Source organism: Heterodontus francisci, chromosome 1 (genome assembly GCF_036365525.1).
Source record: "Heterodontus francisci isolate sHetFra1 chromosome 1, sHetFra1.hap1, whole genome shotgun sequence".
Taxonomy (NCBI): Eukaryota; Metazoa; Chordata; class Chondrichthyes; order Heterodontiformes; family Heterodontidae; genus Heterodontus; species Heterodontus francisci.
Window position 1 is genome coordinate 78,270,971 of NC_090371.1, and position 22,938 is coordinate 78,293,908.

The 22,938-nt window shown below is 43.1% G+C and overlaps 1 protein-coding gene across 7 annotated transcripts in view; it reads right to left on the reverse strand.

The window, feature by feature from the left end:
* The window catches only part of LOC137370144 (probable E3 ubiquitin-protein ligase HERC1), a 480,710-nt gene that overhangs the window by 331,430 nt on the left and 126,342 nt on the right, over positions 1-22,938 (reverse strand). For all 7 annotated transcript variants that reach the window (XM_068032400.1, XM_068032409.1, XM_068032373.1 and 4 more), the window contains 9 exons: positions 16,118-16,229; positions 15,688-15,814; positions 14,295-14,448; positions 12,394-12,676; positions 11,259-11,352; positions 5,753-5,804; positions 3,425-3,660; positions 1,412-1,621; positions 1,044-1,164 (listed from right to left, as the gene is read on the reverse strand). In XM_068032400.1, the coding sequence (XP_067888501.1) occupies positions 1,044-1,164; positions 1,412-1,621; positions 3,425-3,660; positions 5,753-5,804; positions 11,259-11,352; positions 12,394-12,676; positions 14,295-14,448; positions 15,688-15,814; positions 16,118-16,229 (1,389 nt within the window). The remainder of the gene's footprint in view (positions 1-1,043; positions 1,165-1,411; positions 1,622-3,424; positions 3,661-5,752; positions 5,805-11,258; positions 11,353-12,393; positions 12,677-14,294; positions 14,449-15,687; positions 15,815-16,117; positions 16,230-22,938) is intronic.

Below are 22,938 nucleotides of genomic sequence, written 5' to 3' on the forward strand. Positions count from 1 at the left end.
TTAGGAACATTGGCTAATGGGTCCCATGAACAACACAGCCTTTTCTCCCCACACCCTCTGCAATTTGAGACTACTGGAACAGGTTTGAAGGGGTGGGGTGGTGGAGAGGAAGGAGGAGTCCTGGGGAAAGGGGATCTGGGATCTAACAGGATTTGGGCAGAGGGTAGAGTTTGGGAGTTGCTGCGATATGGCAATATTGTGCAGGGGAGACTAACTGACTTGTTGGGGAGCTAGGTGTAGGAGGAAGGGACCTAAACTCACCTTATGAACCATTAGACACCGCACCACCCCATTATCCATGGGATCCTGCCTGTTAGCCTCTTCCCTTGATCCATATGCAGTCTCCTTTGTGCGTTCACCACTACACAATCACTATGCTGGCCATCTTTAATCCTGCCTAAAAAGCATTAAGGGCACTATTCGTGACTTTCCTAATCTTTAACAAAGTTTTCAAACACTCAAAATTAACCATTTTTCAGTTTTCCAGCTTTTATATTTCAAAAATTACCCTTAATCTGAAACACCATTTAGGAGATAGATTATAATTGCATTTTCAATCTTTCAACTGAGAAATGGATACATAAGCTCCTTCTATCCTGTAAAAATCTATGATTTATTTTAAATGGTACCATTCTAGTGTCGTGGACCATAGTCTAGTTTTCCCACAATCCTACATTAGCAGTTTAAGAATTAACAAATGCACACAACCATATTCTGCAATTTCCTGTAGTTGAAAGCTCGTGTTTTTAAAGTCAAGAAAGTAAACTTATGTTCTTAAACATTTGCTTTATCCAGACGGTGCAATTTTTATTGTGGTCCTGTGGCCATTTGCTCAAGACCATCCAAACTACTTACTTTCCTTGTGTATTAGATACACATTTTCTGACGACCCTTTGTTCACAGCTTGTTTTTTTGTGGGGTGGGAGTGGGGAAAGAGATGTTGAAAAGAAACTGGTCAAATGGCTCCCTACTATTAATAATGACACTAGTGAACAAAATTATTCTAATTTATTATTTCCAAATTAACACAATTATTTTTAAACCTGAGAATTCCTTTCCAGTTGCAAGTCCCCTTTTCAGAGCTGAGGCCAACTGTTGATAAAGTTTATGTGCTGCAGCCTGGAGCTCCATCTGTGTACTGCCATGGGCAGCCTGTGTAATATCCTAAGGTGGGGGCAAAAAGAACACATTAGGAGAATATAAATTGTATTTTCCTTACATATACAAACAAATGTAAACATATTTATGCCCTGCTACAGAACGTGCTGGCTGCAATTTAGTAGAGGTGAATAATATTTATAGTCATAATGTCATTCAACACACAATACTTGTGCAAAATAATTGTATTTAAACACTTCATACATTTTGGTTTATCACTTGTCTTTATTGCAAATTTGAGACTTTCCTTTACCGTATAATGCTGGAGCTTTCCACAATTCCGTTTGATGTTTGCTGTGTTTGCAGTTCCCAGATCAAAGCAGCCAGTTAAAAACTGCAACTGTATTGTCAGTAGAAGACCAGTGGATTTTAATGGTTGCCCTGAAGTGTCCAATGCGGAGCCACTTTTATCCTCCATTTCAGAGAGAAAAGATGAAATCTGGCAGAGAGCTTCAAGACGGAGCTATAACAAAAAATGCAAAATTTAACTTTGAAATTCAAATTGAGATATATTACTAGATGGCAATAGGTGTCATAATTTAAAAGCACACGACCTGTACCTAAAGAACATTGGGCTGGATTTTATAAGAGCTTCAAAAATGGCAGCCCGCCCACGTGGGCCACACACCAAAGAGCCGCCGCGATCTCAAGCAGGCGGCTCATTTAAATAGCCGGGGCAGATCGCGCTCCCCCACAGAGCCCCCCTTTCCCGGATCATGTAGAGGGGGCAAGCTGTCCACCCATGGCAATGGCGTCAGCAGCCCGTGCATAGACGCTGACGCCATTTTTAAAGGGGTGTCAGCCCTACCGGCTTATTTAAATATTTAAAGATAGATGTAATAAAATTAAATGAATACATTTATTTTGCCCCTCTCCCACCCTCCAATAACAATTATATTAATTATTTGCCCTCCCCCAAACCCAACCAAACCACTTACCTTTACCATCTGACCACCTCTCCCCACACCAAACTGCACAAAGTTTAAACTACAACCCTTCCCACCATCCCCTACACCCATGACGTTAATTTGACCCTGTTCCCCCCACCTCCCCACCACCCCCAGTTCCCGCCCTGATAAACCTACCTCCTCCCCCCTCCCCACCAGTTTTTCGCCTCGTTTCCCCGGATGGGAATCCAAAGACGCGGGAGTGCCGGTCGCCGGGCTTAAGATCGGGGCAGGCCATCAAGAGGTGACATAAGTATATTTAATTTAATTGATTTAATTATTAAAATTATGGTGCCATCGCCCAGCGGCAGGGAGACCGTCATGTGTCCCGCCGCCGCCCCGAGGTTCGGGCCGGGCCCTGACAGTGGCGAGATCCGTGGCGGGCCTCATCTGGGGCCATCTTCAGGCCCCCCAACGACCACGGATCCCGACGTTGAGGGCTCTATAAAATCAAGCCCATTATGTTATTGGATAAAGGTGTACAAAATTGTGACAAGTTCAAATAAAAAAGCAGGGAAAATTTTATAATTAAGAGGCCATAAATTTAAGATCATGAAAAGAACCAAGGAAGAGTTGGGAATTTTATTTTATGCATATCCTACCCAAAACACCAGTGCTGGCAGAATCCATAACAGCTTTTTATGGGAAGTCAGATAAATACTTGAAAAAGCAAAATATTAAAGAGTATGGGAAAAGGCAGAGCTGCAAATAAATAACTTTCACAGCACTGGCAGAGGTGCAATGGATTAAATGGCTTATTTCTGTACTACACATTTCTATAATATCATATTGCTGATCAGTTATTGCCATGGCACATTATATTCAAAATAAAGGGGTCAATATATTGAAATAATTTTAATTATTTACAACATTAATTCAGTATTGCTGAAAAGAGAGACATGTTGTCGAAGCTTTTCGTCTTGCACTCATCAGGACAATGTAAGGGAAAACAACAATTTTATACTGTATGAGAAGATAGTGCTGATTGTTTAGCAAGTGAACTCTGATTGGTAGAAGCATTGTCATGGAGAATGCACCAGTTTACGGTGACTGACAGTTGACTGCCAGGCTTTGTTTGAAATTTAAACCAGGCAGCTTGAGTCTGATTGGTCAAGACATTGCCCTGAGGAATGAACCAGCGAATGGCTGTCACTTATTTTGTTTAGCTGAAACAGGTGCAATGTTTGTACATGTTCTGTTTTGTACACAAAATTAATTCAGGTGTTAATCATGAGTCATATTCACAATATCCACACAAAGATAAATCCTTCCAATTGCATTTTTGTATGCGTGATTTTACCAAATACATTACCTCTTACCTCTGCCCTTTGCTGCTGGTGACCCATTGCCATGATAATTGCCTTAGGGTCAGCCTCCTTGCCTGTTTCTTGTTCTACCAGGTTTGAAGTCGGAGTAAGATGTCCACAGAGAAATTGAAAGATATCATTCAGCAAAGGTGCAAATGTAGTAGCCTGGGAATTCTCTGGTGGGCTAATGCACTGTCGTAGCAGTTGCCATGCATCTTTCATAATGCCCAACGAACACAATGGCACTCCTAGGTAAAAAGTAAAATAATTCAACAAAATATAAACACAGTAATCCACATTTATCATGCAAGTACTACAACCTTATACTCTTCCCATGTTGTTCAATGTCAAATCACTTGTGAGATACTGTTAAATGCAAAGCTTCTGGAGCAGCAGGGCAACTTGTACAGCAACTTCCAGATTTTCCCCATAGAGGTGCCCATGTATGGGCACGGGAAGTTGCTGTCTGATTACTCTTCAACATCAGTGAGCGTTGTTGCCTGACCATTACCACCACCACAAAATCCAGGCCAATATATCCTGGGAGGAAACACAAGGAATGTGAGTATATACTCAACAGAAAGATATTGAAGGGTGTGGGATTCTTTTTTTAAATTTGTTCATGGGATGTAGGTGTCACTGGCTAGGCCTGCATTTATTGCCCATCCCTAATTGCTCTCGAGAAGGTGGTGGTGAACTACCTTCTTGAACCGCTGCAGACCTTGGGGTGTTGGTACACCAACAGTGCTGTTAGGAAGGAAGTTCCAGGATTTTGACCCAACAACACTGAAGGAATGCCAATACAGTGCCAAGTCAGGATGCTTAATTCCCTGAACATGTGGGTGTAGATAGATAAAGCCCTGAAAATGTCACTAGCATTTCAAGTTTTGTAAAGAGAGACATTGACTACAAGAGCAAAGAGATATGGTAGACATGTACAAGGAATGATTAAGCCACAGTGATAGAGTACTGATACAGATTTGGACACCCTAAATAGAAGGGACATTTATGTCTTACAGAGAGAAGCATGTACATTCACCAGAAGACCTGAAAACTAGAGGCTCAAGATAGTGAAACTACTTCGACTGGAGCACAGAAGGTGAAGAGGAGATTTAAGAGAGCTTTTTATCATAAAAGTTTTCCTATTCAGCTTGTCAAAGCCTATTTCCTCTGTGGGGAGTCAGCAGTGACAGGTGGTCAATTTAAAATTGACTCAATGGGGAGAGAGGTTGGTGAAAAGTCTCTTATGCAGAGTTGGTGGGACAGGGAATGCTTTATCACAAGGATTAAATGAGAGACAGACATTCCACTTTTTAGGAAAAAGTAGATAAATATTTAAAACAAAGATGAAGGACAATGGGGAAAAAGGTCAGTGGATTTCCCCTGCAAAGCGCTGGCACAGACATGGTATAAATGGCCTCCTTCTGTGCTGTAAAGTCCCACAATTCTATCTGCATCCATGAAGATTCCTGTAATTTTCATTCTTATTGCTAATGAGATATATATTCAACTCCTTTTAGAAGTAACTACCAAACACAGACATCCATTATTCTAGGGAGCAAAGGTTTCTTCTAATTTGATAGTTAGGTCTTCTATTTCTAAGCTTGGTGTTCCATATATTATTTCAAGATGGCAGCATTTTAAAGACCTGGATCATATCCTTTCTCAATGATTTTCTCTGATGCAACCAAGTTTTGTAGGTTTCTTTGCAACATAAGCTATAAGTCATGGAATCAACCTTGCTTGTTCATGATTTTGAGACCTTATTCAGTCAATTAATGTCATTTTGAAGACTGCATGCTCAAAACTGTACAAAGTATCCCAAATCCAACCTTGCTGACAACGCACACAAGATTAGATTAGTGTATCTTGCAGAGTCTTATAATCAAATGTTCTTGAAATGCCTCCCAGTACTTATATAATCTGCTTCATGCTCAAATTGGACTGGTTAGTCATTTTAACTCAATGAATTCTAGTTGATGTCATGGACATCTACGACTATAAAGGACGAACACGAGACAAGTCTGGTTGAGAGGACCTTCAGATTAACTGGATCCCTTTAGTGATAAACTGGTAATTGCATCAACATTTTTGACAACAGCTAATTATTTACATAGGAACATAGGAAATAGGAGGAGTAGGCCATTTGGCCCCTAGAGCCTACTGCACCATTCAAATAAATCATGGCTTATTTTCTACCTCAACGATATTTTCCTGCACTAACCCCATATCTCTTGATATCTTTAATATCTAGAAAATATTTATTTGGAGACTATATGGACAATAAGGCAAATACAGTTAAGAAGCTGCTTGCATTTACTATATACCTGGAAAACATACCTAATGTGTGCTCAGATGATCTTGACTGTATTCTCGATTGACCTTCAGATAACTAGAATACAAGACATAGAACAAATTTAGAATGACTAAAGCAACTGTAAAATTCTGCAACAAGCAATCAACTACTCCTTCCATCTAGGTTACAAAAGAAGTTGAGAGCCAACACTTTACTTTTCAATCACAACATAAACTATGTTCACGCTCCAGAAATATATCAAAGAAATGAAATAGATATCAACTAGGTATTTACTATAGGATATCCAAAGATGTTGCACTAGTAATGCTGGCATTGCACCATGAAATAAAGGAAAGGCATTCCATCATCAATCAGCCAGCAAAAAGGTCCTGAGGAGTTTCAGATCATAGAACATAGAACATTACAGCGCAGTACAAGCCCTTCGGCCCTCGATGTTGCGCCGACCTGTGAAACCATCTGACCTACACTATTCCATTTTCATCCATATGTCTATCCAATGACCACTTAAATGCCCTTAAAGTTGGCGAGTCCACTACTGTTGCAGGCAGGGCGTTCCACGCCCCTACTACTCTCTGCGTAAAGAAACTACCTCTGACATCTGTCCTATATCTTTCACCCCTCAACTTAAAGCTATGTCCCCTCGTGTTTGCCATCACCATCCGAGGAAAAAGACTCTCACTATCCACCCTATCTAACCCTCTGATTATCTTATATGTCTCTATTAAGTCACCTCTCCTCCTCCTTCTCTCCAACGAAAACAACCTCAAGTCCCTCAGCCTTTCCTCGTAAGACCTTCCCTCCATACCAGGCAACATCCTAGTAAATCTCCTCTGCACCCTTTCCAAAGCTTCCACATCCTTCCTATAATGCGGTGACCAGAACTGCACGCAATACTCAAGGTGCGGCCGCACCAGAGTTTTGTACAGCTGCAGCATGACCTCGTGGCTCCGAAACTCGATCCCCCTACTAATAAAAGCTAACACACCATATGCCTTCTTAACAGCCCTATTAACCTGGGTGGCAACTTTCAGGGATTTATGTACCTGGACACCAAGATCTCTCTGCTCATCTACACTACCAAGAATCTTCCCATTAGCCCAGTACTCTGCATTCCTGTTACTCCTTCCAAAATGAATCACCTCACACTTTTCCGCATTAAACTCCATTTGCCATCTCTCAGCCCAGCTCTGCAGCCCATCTATGTCCCTCTGTACCCTACAACATCCTTCGGCACTATCCACAACTCCACCGACCTTCGTGTCATCCGCAAATTTACTAACCCACCCTTCTACACCCTCATCCAGGTCATTTATAAAAATGACAAACAGCAGTGGCCCCAAAACAGATCCTTGTGGTCACCACTAGTAACTAAACTCCAGGATGAACATTTGCCATCAACCACCACCTTCTTTCAGCTAGCCAATTTCTGATCCAAAGCACTAAATCACCTTCAATCACATACTTCCGTATTTTCTGCAACAGCCTACCGTGGGGAACCTTATCAAATGCCTTACTGAAATCCATATACACCACATCCACAGCTTTACCCTCATCCACCTGTTTGGTCACCTTCTCAAAAAACTCAATAAGGTTTGTGAGGCACGACCTACCCTTCACAAAACCGTGCTGACTATCTCTAATGAACTTATTCTTTCCAAGATGATTATAAATCCTATCTCTTATAACCTTTTCCAACATTTTACCCACAACCGAAGTAAGGCTCACAGATCTATAATTACCAGGGCTGTCTCTACTCCCCTTCTTGAACAAGGGGACAACATTTGCTATCCTCCAGTCTTCCGCCACTATTCCTGTCGACAATGACGACATAAAGATCAAGGTCAAAGGCTCTGCAATCTCCTCCCTGGCTTCCCAGAGAATCCTAGGATAAATCCCATCTGGCCCAGGGGACTTAGCAATTTTGGAAAGTGTGAAAATAGATAACACCTCCTCCTTGTGAACCTCAATCCCATCTAGCCTAGTAGTCTGTATCTCAGTATTCTCCTCGACAACATTTTCTTTTTCTACTGCAAATACTGACGAAAAATATTAATTTAACGCTTCCCCTATCTCCTCTGATTCCATACACAACTTCCCACTACTATCCTTGATTTACCCTAATCTAACTCTAGTCATTCTTTTATTCCTGATATACCTATGGAAAGCCTTAGGGTTTTCCCTGATCCTATCTGCCAATGACTTCTCGTGTCCTCTCCTCGCTCTTCTTCGCTCTCCCTTTAGATCCTTCCTGGCTAGCTTGTAACTCTCAAGCGCCCTAACTGTGCCTTCACGTCTCATCCTAACATAAGCCTTCTTCTTCCTCTTGACAAGCGCTTCAACTTCTTTAGTAAACCATGGCTCCCTCGCTCGACAACTTCCTCCCTGCCTGACAGGTACATACTTATCAAGGACACGCAGTAGCTGCTCCCTGAATAAGCTCCACATTTCGATTGTGCCCATCCCCTGCAGTTTCCTTCCCCATCCTACTCATCCTAAATCTTGCCTAATCGCATCATAATTTCCTTTCCCCCAGCTATAATTCTTGCCCTGCGGTATATACCTGTCCCTGCCCATCGCTAAGGTAAACCTAACCGAATTGTGATCACTATCACCAAAGTGCTCACCTACATCTAAATCTAACACCTGGCCGGGTTCATTACCCAGTACCAAATCCAATGTGGCATCGCCCCTGGTTGGCTGTTTGCAAGTGCTGTTTGCAAGTGCACTGCCATAAGATCTGTGACCAATAGCATGGAAAGGTTTTGAGGAATTTTTATGAAGTTTTTAATCAAAAGTTCTAATTGTATAGACAATCATTCTACCCATCAATATTCGTTTAACAATTAGCAACAACTATCACATCTCTAATTGGCATCCATGAATTCAGGTAAACATCATAGATTCTAAAATGCTCACTTACACTTTGAGTTCTGGATTTCCATCTTACCCCAAAGTGGGAACTTTTACGGTTAACATATAACACAAGGATCTGGATCTTGTTCTCACCCTGACAATGGGTTTTGTGGTGGGGAGGGCCAGAGAATCGGGGCAGAATCACCCACCATGAAACCCGACGCCTAGATTCCCATTTCCGATTCTCCTGGGGGCGGGATGGGCCGATGACGGCCGTTCCACCCAGAGGCCGATTGTGGCCCTTAAGTGGCCTACTGACGACCAATTAAGGGCCTCCTCCTGCCATCGCCCCACCGCTGTGGGGGCCTCCACCGCACGGGGAGAATGCCTTGGAAAACAATGTGTCCACCCTATGGGCTTGAGGGGGGGGGGGGGGGGGTCCCTTCTTTGTGGGCAATTTATGACCCACGGTGGACCCCCACCAGGAACAACTGGACCCCCTGGACCGAATGGCCACTACCTCACCCCTCACTGGGGCCTTCCAAATTGACCCAGTGACCCCAGCTCACCTACCACTTCTCCGGGGTTCCAGCGCTGGGCTTGGGTCCGAGGCCTTTGCAGTATCGGCAGTGGCCACTACTCCTGCTGGCATTGCTGATACTGCTGAGCTGCAGGCCAATCACAGGGCTAGCAGCTCTTGGAGCCTGGATCCCTGGCCCAATTAAGTCTTTAAAGGCATTTAAAAGCACTGATTATCCTTCACTTTTTACTTATCATTTTATAGAGAGCAAAATAAAGAATGGTATATACACATGGGATTAATGTAGAAGCTGAAATAACCAAACCTAAAAAAAAAAGTAAAAATATTTAGAATTTTATCATAGTGGAGAAATTTGACATTCCACAAATATAGAATTAGTTTTTCAGGGTCATTGAGGATGTTCATCAGTAATTATGAATTTAGTACTCTTTTTAAAAAGCTAATGAGGTGTAAATTTTTCAAGGGTTTTTACAGTGAGACTAATAGTGTAAAGGGGACCCGCCTCCTAAAACCTTGACAGCAAAAGAATGGAGAATCGCCTCGGGTGGCTGAAAAAATGCAGTGGCGGGGATTACCCCCGCCTTTTCAGCCTGGTGCCAGGAGCCCCACCTCCTGAACAAAATACAGCCCAAGGTTTCTAATACTAAAAGTACCCAAGGAAAACATCTCCTCACCACTACTTAACATTACAAGATATTACTCTGCATCTGCAGTTTACGTATGAAATTGGTGTCTGAATTGGCAATTATATTAAGTGCTTCATGATCCAATGCATAAGAGAAGTCACAAAAGGCAATACACATCTTAAGTTGTCCATACAACATGGGATCCTTCAGCAACTTCAGCCACAGAAATGATAAAGTTTGACATACTGGCTCATGTTTTGCAATAGTAATGACTGTGTAATTGTCAGCATTCGCAGTCATTACTGCTCTTAAATTGACAGCAACTCCTGGAGTCTGCAAATGTGAAGATAAATGTGGGAGTCCAGAGGTGGTTTTTAGTGATTCTACACTTTGCCACAGGTGTGGAGTTGAAGTCTCCCCACCCCCAGGCCGAGTCTATAATCAATTACAAATCACTGAACTGAGGAGAACTTGCCCTGTTTTTATTTTACTTTTAATTTCTTAGTTTGCTTTCTGAGAATTCTTGCATATATTCTGCGTATAACTGGCGGCCGATCTGACATCAGTGTTACTGAATGCCTGGAGATCCTCTTCACTTAGCGCCAGAATTAAATTCATATTGGGAGAAGTGAATTTCATGCCATAGAGATCACTAGTTCTTTATGTGCAGCTTTTTGAGGTCATAGTGAGCATCATCGCCTTGCTGCTGACCATGAAATCTGAGTCGATCCAGAGCTCAAATAGTTAACCTAGCTAACAAAGAAATGAGTGACAGTTTAAAAATGTGACTGGGGTGGTTCAAAATCACTTCAAGAAAGGCATAATGCTGAGCAAACAGGATTCCTTCAGCAGGTTTTCACCGGGTGCTCCGGTTTCCTCCCACAGCCAAAGACTTGCAGGTTGATAGGTAAATTGGCCATTGTAAATTGCCCCTAGTATAGGTAGGGGAATTGAGGGAAGGTGGGGATGTGGTAGGAATATGGGATTAATGTAGGATTAGTATAAATGGGTGGTTGATGGTCGGCACAGACTTGGTGGGCCGAAGGACCTGTTTCAGTGCTGTTTCTCTAAATAAAAATAAAATAAAATTGTCAATGCACATTGGTTAAGATGCTGAGCAAACTGGATTCCTTCAGCACTTTAACAGTAAAATGGAACTCGGAGTAGAATCAGTGTAAAAGCAGCTGAACCAGATGATGAGCATAGGACAGTTAATATCAGAAAAATTATTTCCTAACAAGAAGGGACAGTTGATGCCGAGACAACAGCTCAGTAAACAAAAGGAGTTGGACAAGCATTTAAATGGATAGAATATATCAATTAATAACAACTGAAAGTGCTGGAAATACTCAGCAGGTCAGGCAGCATCTGTGGAGAGAGAAACAGAGTTAACGTTTCAGGTCAGTGACCTATTATCAGAACAGATCAGTTAATATGTTTTGCCACCACTGACTGCCAGTTTTCAAATGCCTTGTTGTGTACAACAGTCTAGGAGTGTACATCACATACTTCTTTATTCACTTGCTTCCTTGCATCAGAATCACTTTGATTCTGTCTGAGTCTTGCTCGAAATGACTGTTCCTCTTGTGCAGAAGTTCCTTTCCTATGAAAAATAAAAATGTTAAGGCATTTTAAAGTAAAATTTTGAAGAAAAAAAATACAAAAGCATCAATTTGTACCTTTCAACTGTCAAGCATGTATTTGGTCTAGCACAAAATGGGGAGACAGCAGAGCTAACAAACTCATTCTTTTCTGTGCCTTCAAAATTATTAAACTTCTTGCCTCCCCTGGACTGCCCTTCCTCCTTCAACCAATAGAATTTTAAAAGTTGAGTTTGATGATGCCATAGCTGCACAGGGCGCGCCTCCGTACACTGTATGGTGCCTGTGACATCAAAGCCAGCAACACCCTAGGCAGCTGCCAGTATCAAAGATGGCACAGATCTACAAATAGGAAGGGATTTGGTCCATTGGGAACATGTAGAGTGGGAGTGAATGGGAAGGGGTTTGCTCCACCACTGTAACTAGGAAAAGCAAAGAAGGAGGGAAGCAGCAGGTCTGCCGGGTTAGCGAACTAGGTGTCGAATCCCAACAGGAGTGACATGGAGCCAGAGCATCGCAAGGAGTGCGCGGGGGGTGTGAGGGGGTGGGGGCTGGGGAAATGGGTGAGTGAGAGGCAGCGGACGGAGAGGGGCAGCGGCAGAAGGACGACCCACTAAGCTGCAGGCAGTCAGAGGCAGAAGGCCCGGTACACTGTTACGCACAGGCAGAGAAAGCAGCTGAGCAAGCAGCCGCCAATTGCCGGTGTGTGATGGCACTGGCTGACGGGTGCACACCAATGACATCAGCGGTGGGAGAAACTGCACGTGCACACAATGGCGCACATGCAAAGACGCCTGGCAGATCAGCATCAGGAGTTAGTGCATTTTGAAAGCTAAGTTTGGCATTACAAAATCACGGCATCTTGATCTAACTGATTTTCACCTTTTTTTTTGAAGTGCCCTCCATGATTTGTCTAGGTTTCTCAAATGAGAGGGGAATAAAGCAAGAGAGGAAACAACGACAAGAGGCAAGAAGGGAATGTGGCTGAAAGGAAGGAGGGAAGGAAGGAAGGGGAAGGAAAAGGAATAACTTTAATGACTGACCTAGTTTTAGCTAATATTGGCTCTTCTTGCCATCCTTTCCCCAGCCACACGGCCCTCACTCCAAGAATGAGGAAGGCACACCGTAAAATTACATAGTGGCACATGGAGATAAAAGAATACTGGTCTTCTGAATCCCTTCTTTTTTCTTTCAGAGCAGTTTCAGTTTCTGGAATTTCCACACTGCCTGTACTGTTAGGCCGACTACTTGTGCCTGAGTATTCATATACAGTTTCATTTTCATGGTGACAAGCTGCCTTTCGAGCTAGGAAACACTCCAAAACCTCTGCCACATGGGAAAAGAAAGATTAACATTCTATTATTTACATATAATTTTGCATCAGGAATTATATTTAACAATTAGCCCCATTTTCTTTACCACCCAACCCCCCCCCCACCCGATTCCATTTTAAGTCACTATATCAGAATCATGGAACCTTTAATGCACAGCGATCATAACAACACAGTTTATGTCTGCACTTTTCTGATTGATCAGTGGGTTGAACTGGTGGCTGGTGCCAGCACACAGCAGAAAGTTTATCAGCTCCATTTTCCATTGTGAGGAAGGCGAGTTGTGCAAATGAAAACTTTCTTTTGGCATTTAGATTTGACTCCAAATGAAAAATCAGGTCAACGGTGGATATGTTCAAGGTTTTCACACATACAGTGAGAAGTGAGTGTAGTCGCGCAAGACTACAATACAAAATTGAGAGACTGAGGTAAAGTCTGATCAATGCAACATAGGGATTGCAGAGACCCCTTTAAAAATAGGATAACTTCTGTTGGGTTTGTAGGTCTTGGCTTGTGGTGTGTTTCATAAGGTCCAGTAAATGTTTGCACCTGTGAGCTGACAGTTGCTTGATTACTGTAACATTTTGTTGCAATATTAAAGTACAGCATGTGTTGAGTGACACTTTTTTGATCTATTCAATACAAGGCAGCTGGTGAATGGGGAAGATATAGCTTTTGTGGGCAGTGCCTGGCACGTGCCGAGATTGGCACTGAAAAGATTCGGAGGCAACTGCGGATACAAGAGGTTTAATGTCGCAGATTCTAAAGAAAAACTAGAGAGAGACGGAGGTAAAATATAACCGGCATAATAAAAAATGGAAAGACAGAGGTAAAAAGTAATCAATGTCAGACAAAATAGAAAGAGACTGAAGTAAAATACAATATAAAAGAGGTGATTAGGGAGGTTGGCTCCAATCGAGAGATCAATTCTACAGGGATATGTTCAAAGTTTTCACACGTACAGTGAGAGATGAGTTTAGTATGCAATTGCGAGATTATAATATCAAATAAAGAGACTGAGGTAAAATTTAATCATGTAATATCAAAGAGAGAGAGATTGAGGTTAGATATAGGCAATGTAATAGAAAAGAGAGAGACACGAAGGTAAACATGACCGTTATCAGGTAAGAGAGTGGGGTTAAACATAAAATGGATAGAGATGGAGGTGATGATGGGAGGGATAGGGATGGCATGCAAGGTCAGGCGGATGGGCACGGGAAGGCAGAATGAGATGATGGGATTGGTTAACGACACTAATTTGGCCGCAAATGTTTTGCGGGTCTCTGCTGGATTCACATAATAGCTTTCAGGACTTTCTGCATTAACAAATACATATTTTGTCTGACAGATCCAAGTTTAACGATTAAGAAATGCCACCATTCTGAACCCCAATAAGAAAATAAAACGTTACACCGTTTTTCAGGAACATTAAAAAGCTGAATTATTTCTCTGTTGCGTACAAGATCCCTTGTTAAAGTTTTATGGAAGTTTGCTAAACAATTAGCGGCTATTTAATTATAAACCTGCGTGCAAAAGTTTATTATTCTGAAAGCATATTATATATCAAAAAGGTTACAAAACTGGCTAAAGTAATGTTATCTCTGTTTACACACTGCTTATCTTTGGGAAATCCTCTGTGTCCAGTAGTACAATCTCTCTTTCCATATTGTACTGTGGTTCTTCTGATCGTTTAACATTCTCAGTTTGCTCAGAAGTGCTACAGCTTTCTTGTGGTTCATCCTCAACATTATCTGAGACATCTGAAAGCTAAAAAGAAACAAAACAGGCATATGAATATAGTTACGTTAAGTATTCTTTCACAGAATGCAGATACCCTCATCAATCTTTGAGTAGGTTGCTTTCCAATAAACAAAAACCAGAAGATTGCCTAATCCCATGAAGAACTTTTTAAATATGACGTCCAAATCTGAGACCCTACAACAAAGGGTTCATCTGGCCAACATCAGCATTCTAGTCAGAGAGAAGGGGAGGGGGAAACAGTATCAACAGTGTGCTGAGAAATCACCTCTTTAATTTACTTTGCACAAATAGCCAATGGCTATTAACCATGTTGATCATAATGATGCAGCATGAAAATTTTTTTTATATAGACCCATTAGTGGATTTCCAGTGCCATTGCTCATGGGAAGTGAGGGGATTCTGTCAGTTGAGTACTCTTTTATGCCTGCCTTTCTCTTCCCATCTCTATTTTTCTTCTAGCTTGCTTGTACCCGGATTCTTCTCCCTCTCCTTTTTCCCTCTTTCCTTTGATGTGGGAGGGAATGAAGGGCATAGTTGGAAATAAGAGTTGTTGAGGCCTGCAGGTCATTTTCCACATTGTGTGGGGAAATTATGGCTTGCAGGCATTAGCAGCTCCATTCATGAGCCCTGCCACTTCACTGCCCTTGCTGTGGCTTCAATACACCTTCAATGGCAAAAAAAGGGCAGGATGTAAAACTAGCTGTCAATTCACAATTGCATCTTTTCTGCTACTGCCAGTTTTGGAATTCCACTTCAAATTTTCATTCCTAATACCTGAGCTCACATATCTGCTCTGCTTTGATAAGAACACATCAGGTGCCATCGTAGCTTTCACTTGGATGACAAAGGCTTGTGAAATTGAACTCAAGTATTTAACCAGTCAGAACTTGGAAATTATAGGCCCATAGGTTCAAGGTCAATTAATGAAAGCCTAAAAAACTAACATCTGAAGAGTGTGCATTATAAGCACATACAGAAATATTTAAGATTTGTAACTTTTTTCCAAATATCAAGAAATTTACTGAAAAATTGGAAGATCAATTGGAATAAAGCACTCTTGCAAAACAATGAGCTTTATACAGAAACAATGTCGCAAAGCATTTCACAAATGGGTACAAACATGAAGGGAGCAATTAGAAGCAATAACTAAGATTGAGTCAAAGGGCCAAAATTAAAGGTGACAAGGGGATATAATTTGTAGGACAACATGATACATTGTGCATTAACATGAGGTTAATCTTTTACCTGTCTTGCCCATGCAGGCAGCTGCACATCTGCAGTATTATAGACAGCAATCTTCTGAGCCAGGAGTGCACTTCTAACCTTGTAGACATATTGATATATTTCCACAAATCTCTCACTGGGTTGGGACCTGCAAAGCAACAAGGAGCATCTGGCAAATTATTTACTTTAACCATTTTCTTTCTATCCAATTGCTCTATTACCTCCTCCTTTACTATGACATTGGCAGCATCCTCTTCCATTTTGTTACCTGCTAATCTATTCTCATGCACTGTCTTTGCCTCTCATTACCTTTTTCTGTTCTCCTATGTACTTTCTATATTTAGCTTGGTTCTTTGCTGCATTATGAACCAGACATTTATCATAAACCTCCTTTTTCTGTTTCATTTTAATCTCTGTTACTTTAGTCATCCAGTAGCTTTATTTGAATTACCAGTCATCTTTGCAGGCCTCTTGAAATAATCCCGTGTGCTTGAGTAATACTGCAAGGACAAATCGCGACACTGTGTCCAGCAAATGATCTCCACTCGTACCATGTTCCCATTCTGAAAAAAAGCATTTAAACATTTTTGTCAGTAGGAATGTTTCTTATGTAGTCTTGCATTAAAAAACAAAGATAAGTAGGAAAGTAAGTTGCGAAAAGGACATAAGAAGGCTACAAAGGGATATAGACACGTTAAGTGAGTGGACAAAGATCTGGAAAATGGAGTATAATGTGGGAAAATATGAAATTGTCCATTATGGCAGGAAGAATAAAAAAGAAGCATATTAGCTAAATGGTGAGAGATTGCAGAGCTCTGAGATGCAGAGGGATCTGGGTGCCCGAGTGCATGAATCGCACAAGGTTATTATGCAGCTACAGCAAGTAATTAGGAAAGCCAATAGAAAGTTATTGTATACGGTGAGGGGAATTGAATACAAAAGTTTGTTATAGTTATATAGGGCATTGGTGAGACATTTGGAGTACTGTGTACAGTATTGATCTCCTTATTTAAAGAGGATGTAAATAAATACATTGGAAACAATTCAGAGAAGGTTTACTAGACTAATACTTGGAATGGGCGGGTTTGTCTTATGAGGAAAGGTTGGACAGGCGAGGCTTGCATCCGCTGGAGTTTAGAAGAGTAAGAGGTGACTTGGTTGAAACATATAAGATCTGAGGGGTCTTGACAAGGTGGATGTGGAAAGGATGTTTCCTCTTGTGGGACAATCTAGAACTAGGGGTCACTGTTTAAAAATAAGAGGTCGTCCATTTAAGACAGAGATGGAGGAGAAATTTTTTCTCTGAGGGTCGTGAGTCTTTGGAACTCTCTTCCTCAAAAGGAGGTGGAAGCAGAGTCTTTAAATATTTTAGGGCAGAGGTAGATTGATGCTTGATAAGCAAGGGGGTGGAAGGTTATTAGGGGTAGGCAGGAATGTGGTGTTGAGGTTACAATCAGATCAGCCATGATCTAGTTGAATGACAGAACATGCTCAAGGGGCCAAGTGGCTAACTCCTGCTCCTAATTCGTATGTTCATCAGTAACTGATCGGGCAGCACAGTGGCGCACTGGTTAGCACCGCAGCCTCACAGCTCCAGCGACCCGGGTTCAATTCTGGGTACTGCCTGTGTGGAGTTTGCAAGTTCTCCCTGTGACTGTGTGGGTTTTCTCCGGGTGCTCCAGTTTCCTCCCACAGCCAAAGGTGGTTGATGGTCGGCACAGACTCGGTGGGCCGAAGGGCCTGTTTCAGTGCTGTATCTCTAAATAAAATAAAAAAAGATATTTGTTAAAAGCAGCTTTTATTTTATTTGCTCTTGGGAAGTGCATGTATCTCCAGTTGTCCAGAAGGCATTAAAAGTTTACTATAGTATAGGAATGGAATCACGTGTCAACCAGTCTGGGCAGAAGTGGCAGATTCCTCTCCCTGAAGGATATAAGTGAATTAATTAGGCCTTTATGACAAGCGTACAGCTTTAATGGCAAATTCCTGGTGCCAGCCTACAAATTACCTGATTTAATAAATTCATGGGGAAAATTTTTTTACTGCCAAGGTGGGGGTGAGTTAAATCTGTGATCCCATCAAATTTCAGGTTTTACCAGGACACATTCCCAAGTAAGCGGGAAAACCACGTGGAGCCAACAGGCCAGTTATTTAAATAATCAATTAATCGTGGCTTTAACCGCCAGTGAATGGGTTTCCTGAGCTGTATGGAACTCGCCACGGCCAACAAGCCAAGTGCACAGCAAAGAGTTGTTGATTAATGAAACAGTCAGGCTTGAAATCCTTTAAAGGATTGCAAAGCTGCTAACTTGCCTATGTGAAAGGCCTGTGCTCATTCACTCTAAGAACCAGATTTCACATGGGATTTCCAACTTTTTGGAAATCATTTCACCTAATTTGGAGTTTGCACACCTTGATTTGATCTTTCTGTAACATGGTCCTCTGATGAGAAACAAGAGGAGCACCTATACCAACACCCCCAGGAGCCACAACACTACCAACAGCACCAGAAGCAGCAACACTAACAGTTGCCTTATCCGCAATCATATGCCACTCCGTAGGACACAGAGCTCCAACTTGAAGGAGCCGAGACCCCAAGCATAGGGTATACTGGCAGAGGATCAGCTTCCTCGACATGTTGAAGCCACAATGCCTCAGGAGGCTCAGACTTTCGTGGCAGGTCGTTGCTGATATCAGCAGCTTCCTGGAACAAGACCTCCTCCCAAGAGGGCCAGGTGGGCACACATTGCCAGTGGCTGTCAAGGTCACCACAGTCCTGAATTTCTTCACCTCCGGCGCCTTCCAGGGATCTGCTGGTGACATCAGCAAGATTTCATAATCTGTTGCCCACAAGTGCATCTCAGAGCCATAGTCTCCCAGATGACTATATTTGGAAGGCCAGCACTTATGTCCACTTTGACACTGATGAGGCCAGTCAGACAAACAGAACTCTCACATCTGCTGGATTCCCACAGGTACAGGGAATCACTGACTGCACACGTGAGAATCAAGGTGCCCTCAAAACAGCCTGGCGCATTTATCAATTGGACTGGATTCCATTCCCTCAATGATCAGCTCGTATGCGATCACTGGAAGGTTATCATGCATGTCTGTGCAAAATATCCTGGAAGCTGCCATGATTCCTTCATTCTGTGACAGCCACATCTCCCACAGAGCAAGTGGATGGCTGCTTGGAGACAAGGGCGACCCTCTGAGGACCTGACTCATGACTCCTGTGAGAAACCCTACCACTGATGCAGAAGAGAGCTACAAGAGCCACACGAGCACAAGGGTGATCACTGAGCAAGCCACTCGTTTGCTGAAGATGTGATTCAGGTGACTGGACAGATCTGAGGGCGCCCTTCAGTATGTAACAGCAAAGGTGTCCAGAATGGTGGCAGTCTGCTGTGCCGTACACAAAGTGCCGTTGCGGAGGTAATGGAGCTAAAGGAGGAGAAAGGCAGACCGCTTGGCATCCTCCTCCTCTGAGGAGACAGATGCGGCCAGGGCGCCTGCAGCCACCCGCCTGGCTGTCAGAAAAATCCTGGGGCACACTTCAGCTAATGAGTGGGTCAGGCCACATGGCAGTTTTTTAAATTATTCGTTTGTGGGATGTGGGCGTCGCGGGCTAGGCAGCATTTATTGCCCATCCCTAATTGCCCTTGAACTGAGAGGCTTGCTACGCCATTTCAGAAGACATTTTAAGAGTCAACCAAATTGCTATGGGTCTGGAGTCACATGTAGACCAGACCAGGTAAGGACAGCAGATTTCCTTCCTTAAAGGACATGAGTGAACCAGATGGGTTTTTACAACAATTGACAATGGTTTCATGGTCACCATTAGACTAGCTTTTAATTCCAGATTTCTTCATTGAATTCTAATTTCACCATCTGCCATGGTGGGACTTGAACCCATGCCCCAGAGCTTTAGCCTGGGCTCTGGATTACTAGTCCAGTTACATTACCTCTACACCACCACCTCATTGTCCTCGTGCAATCATAAACCCTCTGCACCCCTCACTCCCAACAAAATCATTCCCAGAGTCAAAAATCCAACATTACATCACACCCTTTCCTTGTCTTCCAACCTCATTCTGTTCTCCTGAAGGATACTGTCCATTTGGAATTCGGGATGTGACAAAGCAGATGGCAGGAGAAAGAGTTCAAATAAAGTAGTTGATTCATTTAAATAAACATAATGCCATGAACATTGGTATACACACCCAACTAAGAAGTCTTCCTCTTCCACTTCCTATTACTCCTACATGGTGCTACACTTGTGGCGTTAGCAGAGCTGGAGTCAGGCTGCTCTATCCCTTGCTCTGGTAGATGAGATGCCAGTGGTGGATGTGCTCTGGATTTTGGAGCCTGTGAAGGCCCCACCAAAGACTGCCCAACTGCACCTGAGCAGGGGCAGACTTGGTTACCACGGCAGGAGGCAACATGTGGGGCTCTGTGGGCGACAGCAAGGAATGAGAAGTGGGAGTGCCTTGAGAAGAGTACCCACTGCCATCAGCCCTTTCTCCATCTTCCCCCTCATGGCCTGCCTGCACTTCCCTCCTAGCCAAGAGCTGGAGGGCACTTGGCTGCATGTCAGTGAGGTGCTGAGCTACCAAGACAAGGCTTTTCTTCATCCTGTGGCAGACTGAATGTGCAGGTCACTAGTCTGGGCCAGCATCCACTTGTTTACCTGCTGCGTCTGATGCTCCATGCAGGTGATCACTCTTACCATGGAGGCAGACATCAGCGCAAATGCCTGAGACATCATAGCACGCATGCTAGAGATGGACTCCTCCAATCTCTCTCCAAGGGCGTGCACTACCTCTGGAAGCACTGACAGAAGCACACACGTTTTCTATTGCTGCTCCAGAGTGCCCTTTTTGTGGATGACCCCCGAGGCTCAGCATCTACGTTCATTGCTTGGAGTGTCCTCTGACAGGGACTCTCCAATGCTGCCCCCCAGCTCCTGTTCACGTGATGTCTGCCTCACCATATGACAACCCAACTACCTCTACTGCAGTACCCATCAAGGTATGTGTATCTGTACTGGTGGAGAGCGCACGAGTCATGTGACAGTGTATCCTCAGATTGTTCACCCTATTCCCACTGCTGCTCCACTGTCCTGCTTAGAGGACTTGTGGCAAATGAAAGACACTGATTAGAGATGACACATGGAAAAGGTTCAAAGTATACATTACGCATCTTGACATTTCGTTTAGTGGTGATAGAAATTCAAAGTGAGTGATTGTTATGTGCCAAGTGGCGGCGTATTATCTAATTCCATCAGTAGGTCTGTGGGTGACTATCTCTCCATCGTCTATGCCCAGCACTGTGCCACCCTGCCAATCTCTAAGGCATCCTCCTCTGCTGCACTCAGGATGGCTATGGCTGCAGGGCCACCCAGGTTATCTGCCCCACCCTGGAGTTGTGCGCTCTCTTCTGCTGCAATGAAATAAAGCAGAGATGTGAAATATGTGCAGATGAATGAATGACAACATTTGTGGAGGGTGACTGTGAGGGATGGGTGCGAGGTGGCATTAAGATGAGGGTAGCTGTTCAGATGGGGATGTGAATAAAGGAATGCATGGATCTGCAAAACGCATTGTTCTGAGAAGTGCTGTGCAGAAGAATGCTGGGGAAGTCTGGTTGGCACCTGAAAGCAATATGCTACTCACCTTTCCTGACCAAATAAGGTCATTAAACCTTGTGCGACCTTGGATCCGCATCCTCAGGACAGTACTCCTGCTAACAGCCTCTGAAAGTTACATCCACAAATGTTTAACATGCGTGGCTAGCCTTTCCCTCCTGTCCACAGGAAATAGCATGTCCCTTTGAACCCTCATCGCCTCCAGCATCACCACCAGGGAAGAATCAGAGTACAGGGAGGGGCTGCCTTCCCACATCTTCCTTCCACTCCTTTCAGCCTGCTGCTGAAACAAACAGGTTCCCAATCCGCTGAAGCACTCCCCATCCCCCTACCCACTGCTGCGAGCGAGTCAGTTTCAATATATTCCACCTTTTAATTCAATTATAAGTTCTGATGAAAGGTCACAGACCTGAAACGTCAACTCTGCTTCTCTCTCCACAGATGCTGCCTGCCCTGCTGAGTATTTCCAGCACTTTCTCTTTTTATTTCAGATTTCCAGCATCTGCAGTATTTTGCTTTCAATATATTCCACCCCTGACTTCCGGTTTGTTCATCCGATAACATAACCATTAGGCTACTGTACCCTCAAAAGCTGCACTAAAAGCTTGATTGAAGAGGTGCATTTTAAGCTTGGTCTTAAAAGGAGGAGATGCTGGAGTTTTGTGAGGAAATGCCAAAGGGTAGGATATGTATGGCTGAAGCCACAGTTGCCAAAAGTAGGGTGAAAAGGAAATTGTGAGGGATGTGTGTGCACAAGAGGCCAGAGTCAGAGAAGGGAGTGTTCTATCTAGCAGTGGGGCAGGGAAAGGGAATGGAAGGGGATAATAAGGATGAAGGAGATTACAGAGATTGGAGATGGTGTGTGATTTAAAGCCAGGGAATAGGAAGGTTAGTGCTCGCTCATGGATTAGGACAGTCAGTGTTCAATTGAAAAAGAAATTGACTTAAGGACAGAAAACAGCGAGTCGTGGTAAATGATTGTTTTTCAGACTACAGGATGGCACACAGTGGTATACCCAAGGGTCAGTGCTAGGACCACTGCTTTTTTTGATGTATATAAATGAATAGTCATTTGGTAGTACAAAACTTGAGAATTGCTGAAGATAGAGATAAGTTGTCAAAGCTTTTCATCTTGCACTCATCAGGACAATACGCAAGAATAACCAATGTAACAGCAAACAACAAATTATACTGCATGAGAAGAGTGTGTTGATTGGTTGCCAAATGAAATCATATTGGTAGAGGCGTTGCCATGGAGCAACATGGAAGCTACATATGTTAATACACGGGGCCCTGTTCTTTGCAGACAGACAGAACATGTAAACACATTGCGCCTGTTCCAGCTGAACAAAATAAGTGACAGCCATTTTCTGCCTTGACCAGTCAAGCTGCCTGGTTTAAATTTCAAACATAACTTGGTAGTCACCGTAAACTGGTGCATTCTCCCCGGCAAAGCCGCTACCACAGTTCACCAGCCAATCAATCAGCACTCTCTTCTCATGCAGTAAAGTTGCTGTTTTCCCTTACATTGGTTATTCTTGCATATGTCATGATGAGTGCAAAATGAAAAGCTTCGACAACATGTCTCTATTTTCAGCAATATATAAATGACTTAGATCTTGGAA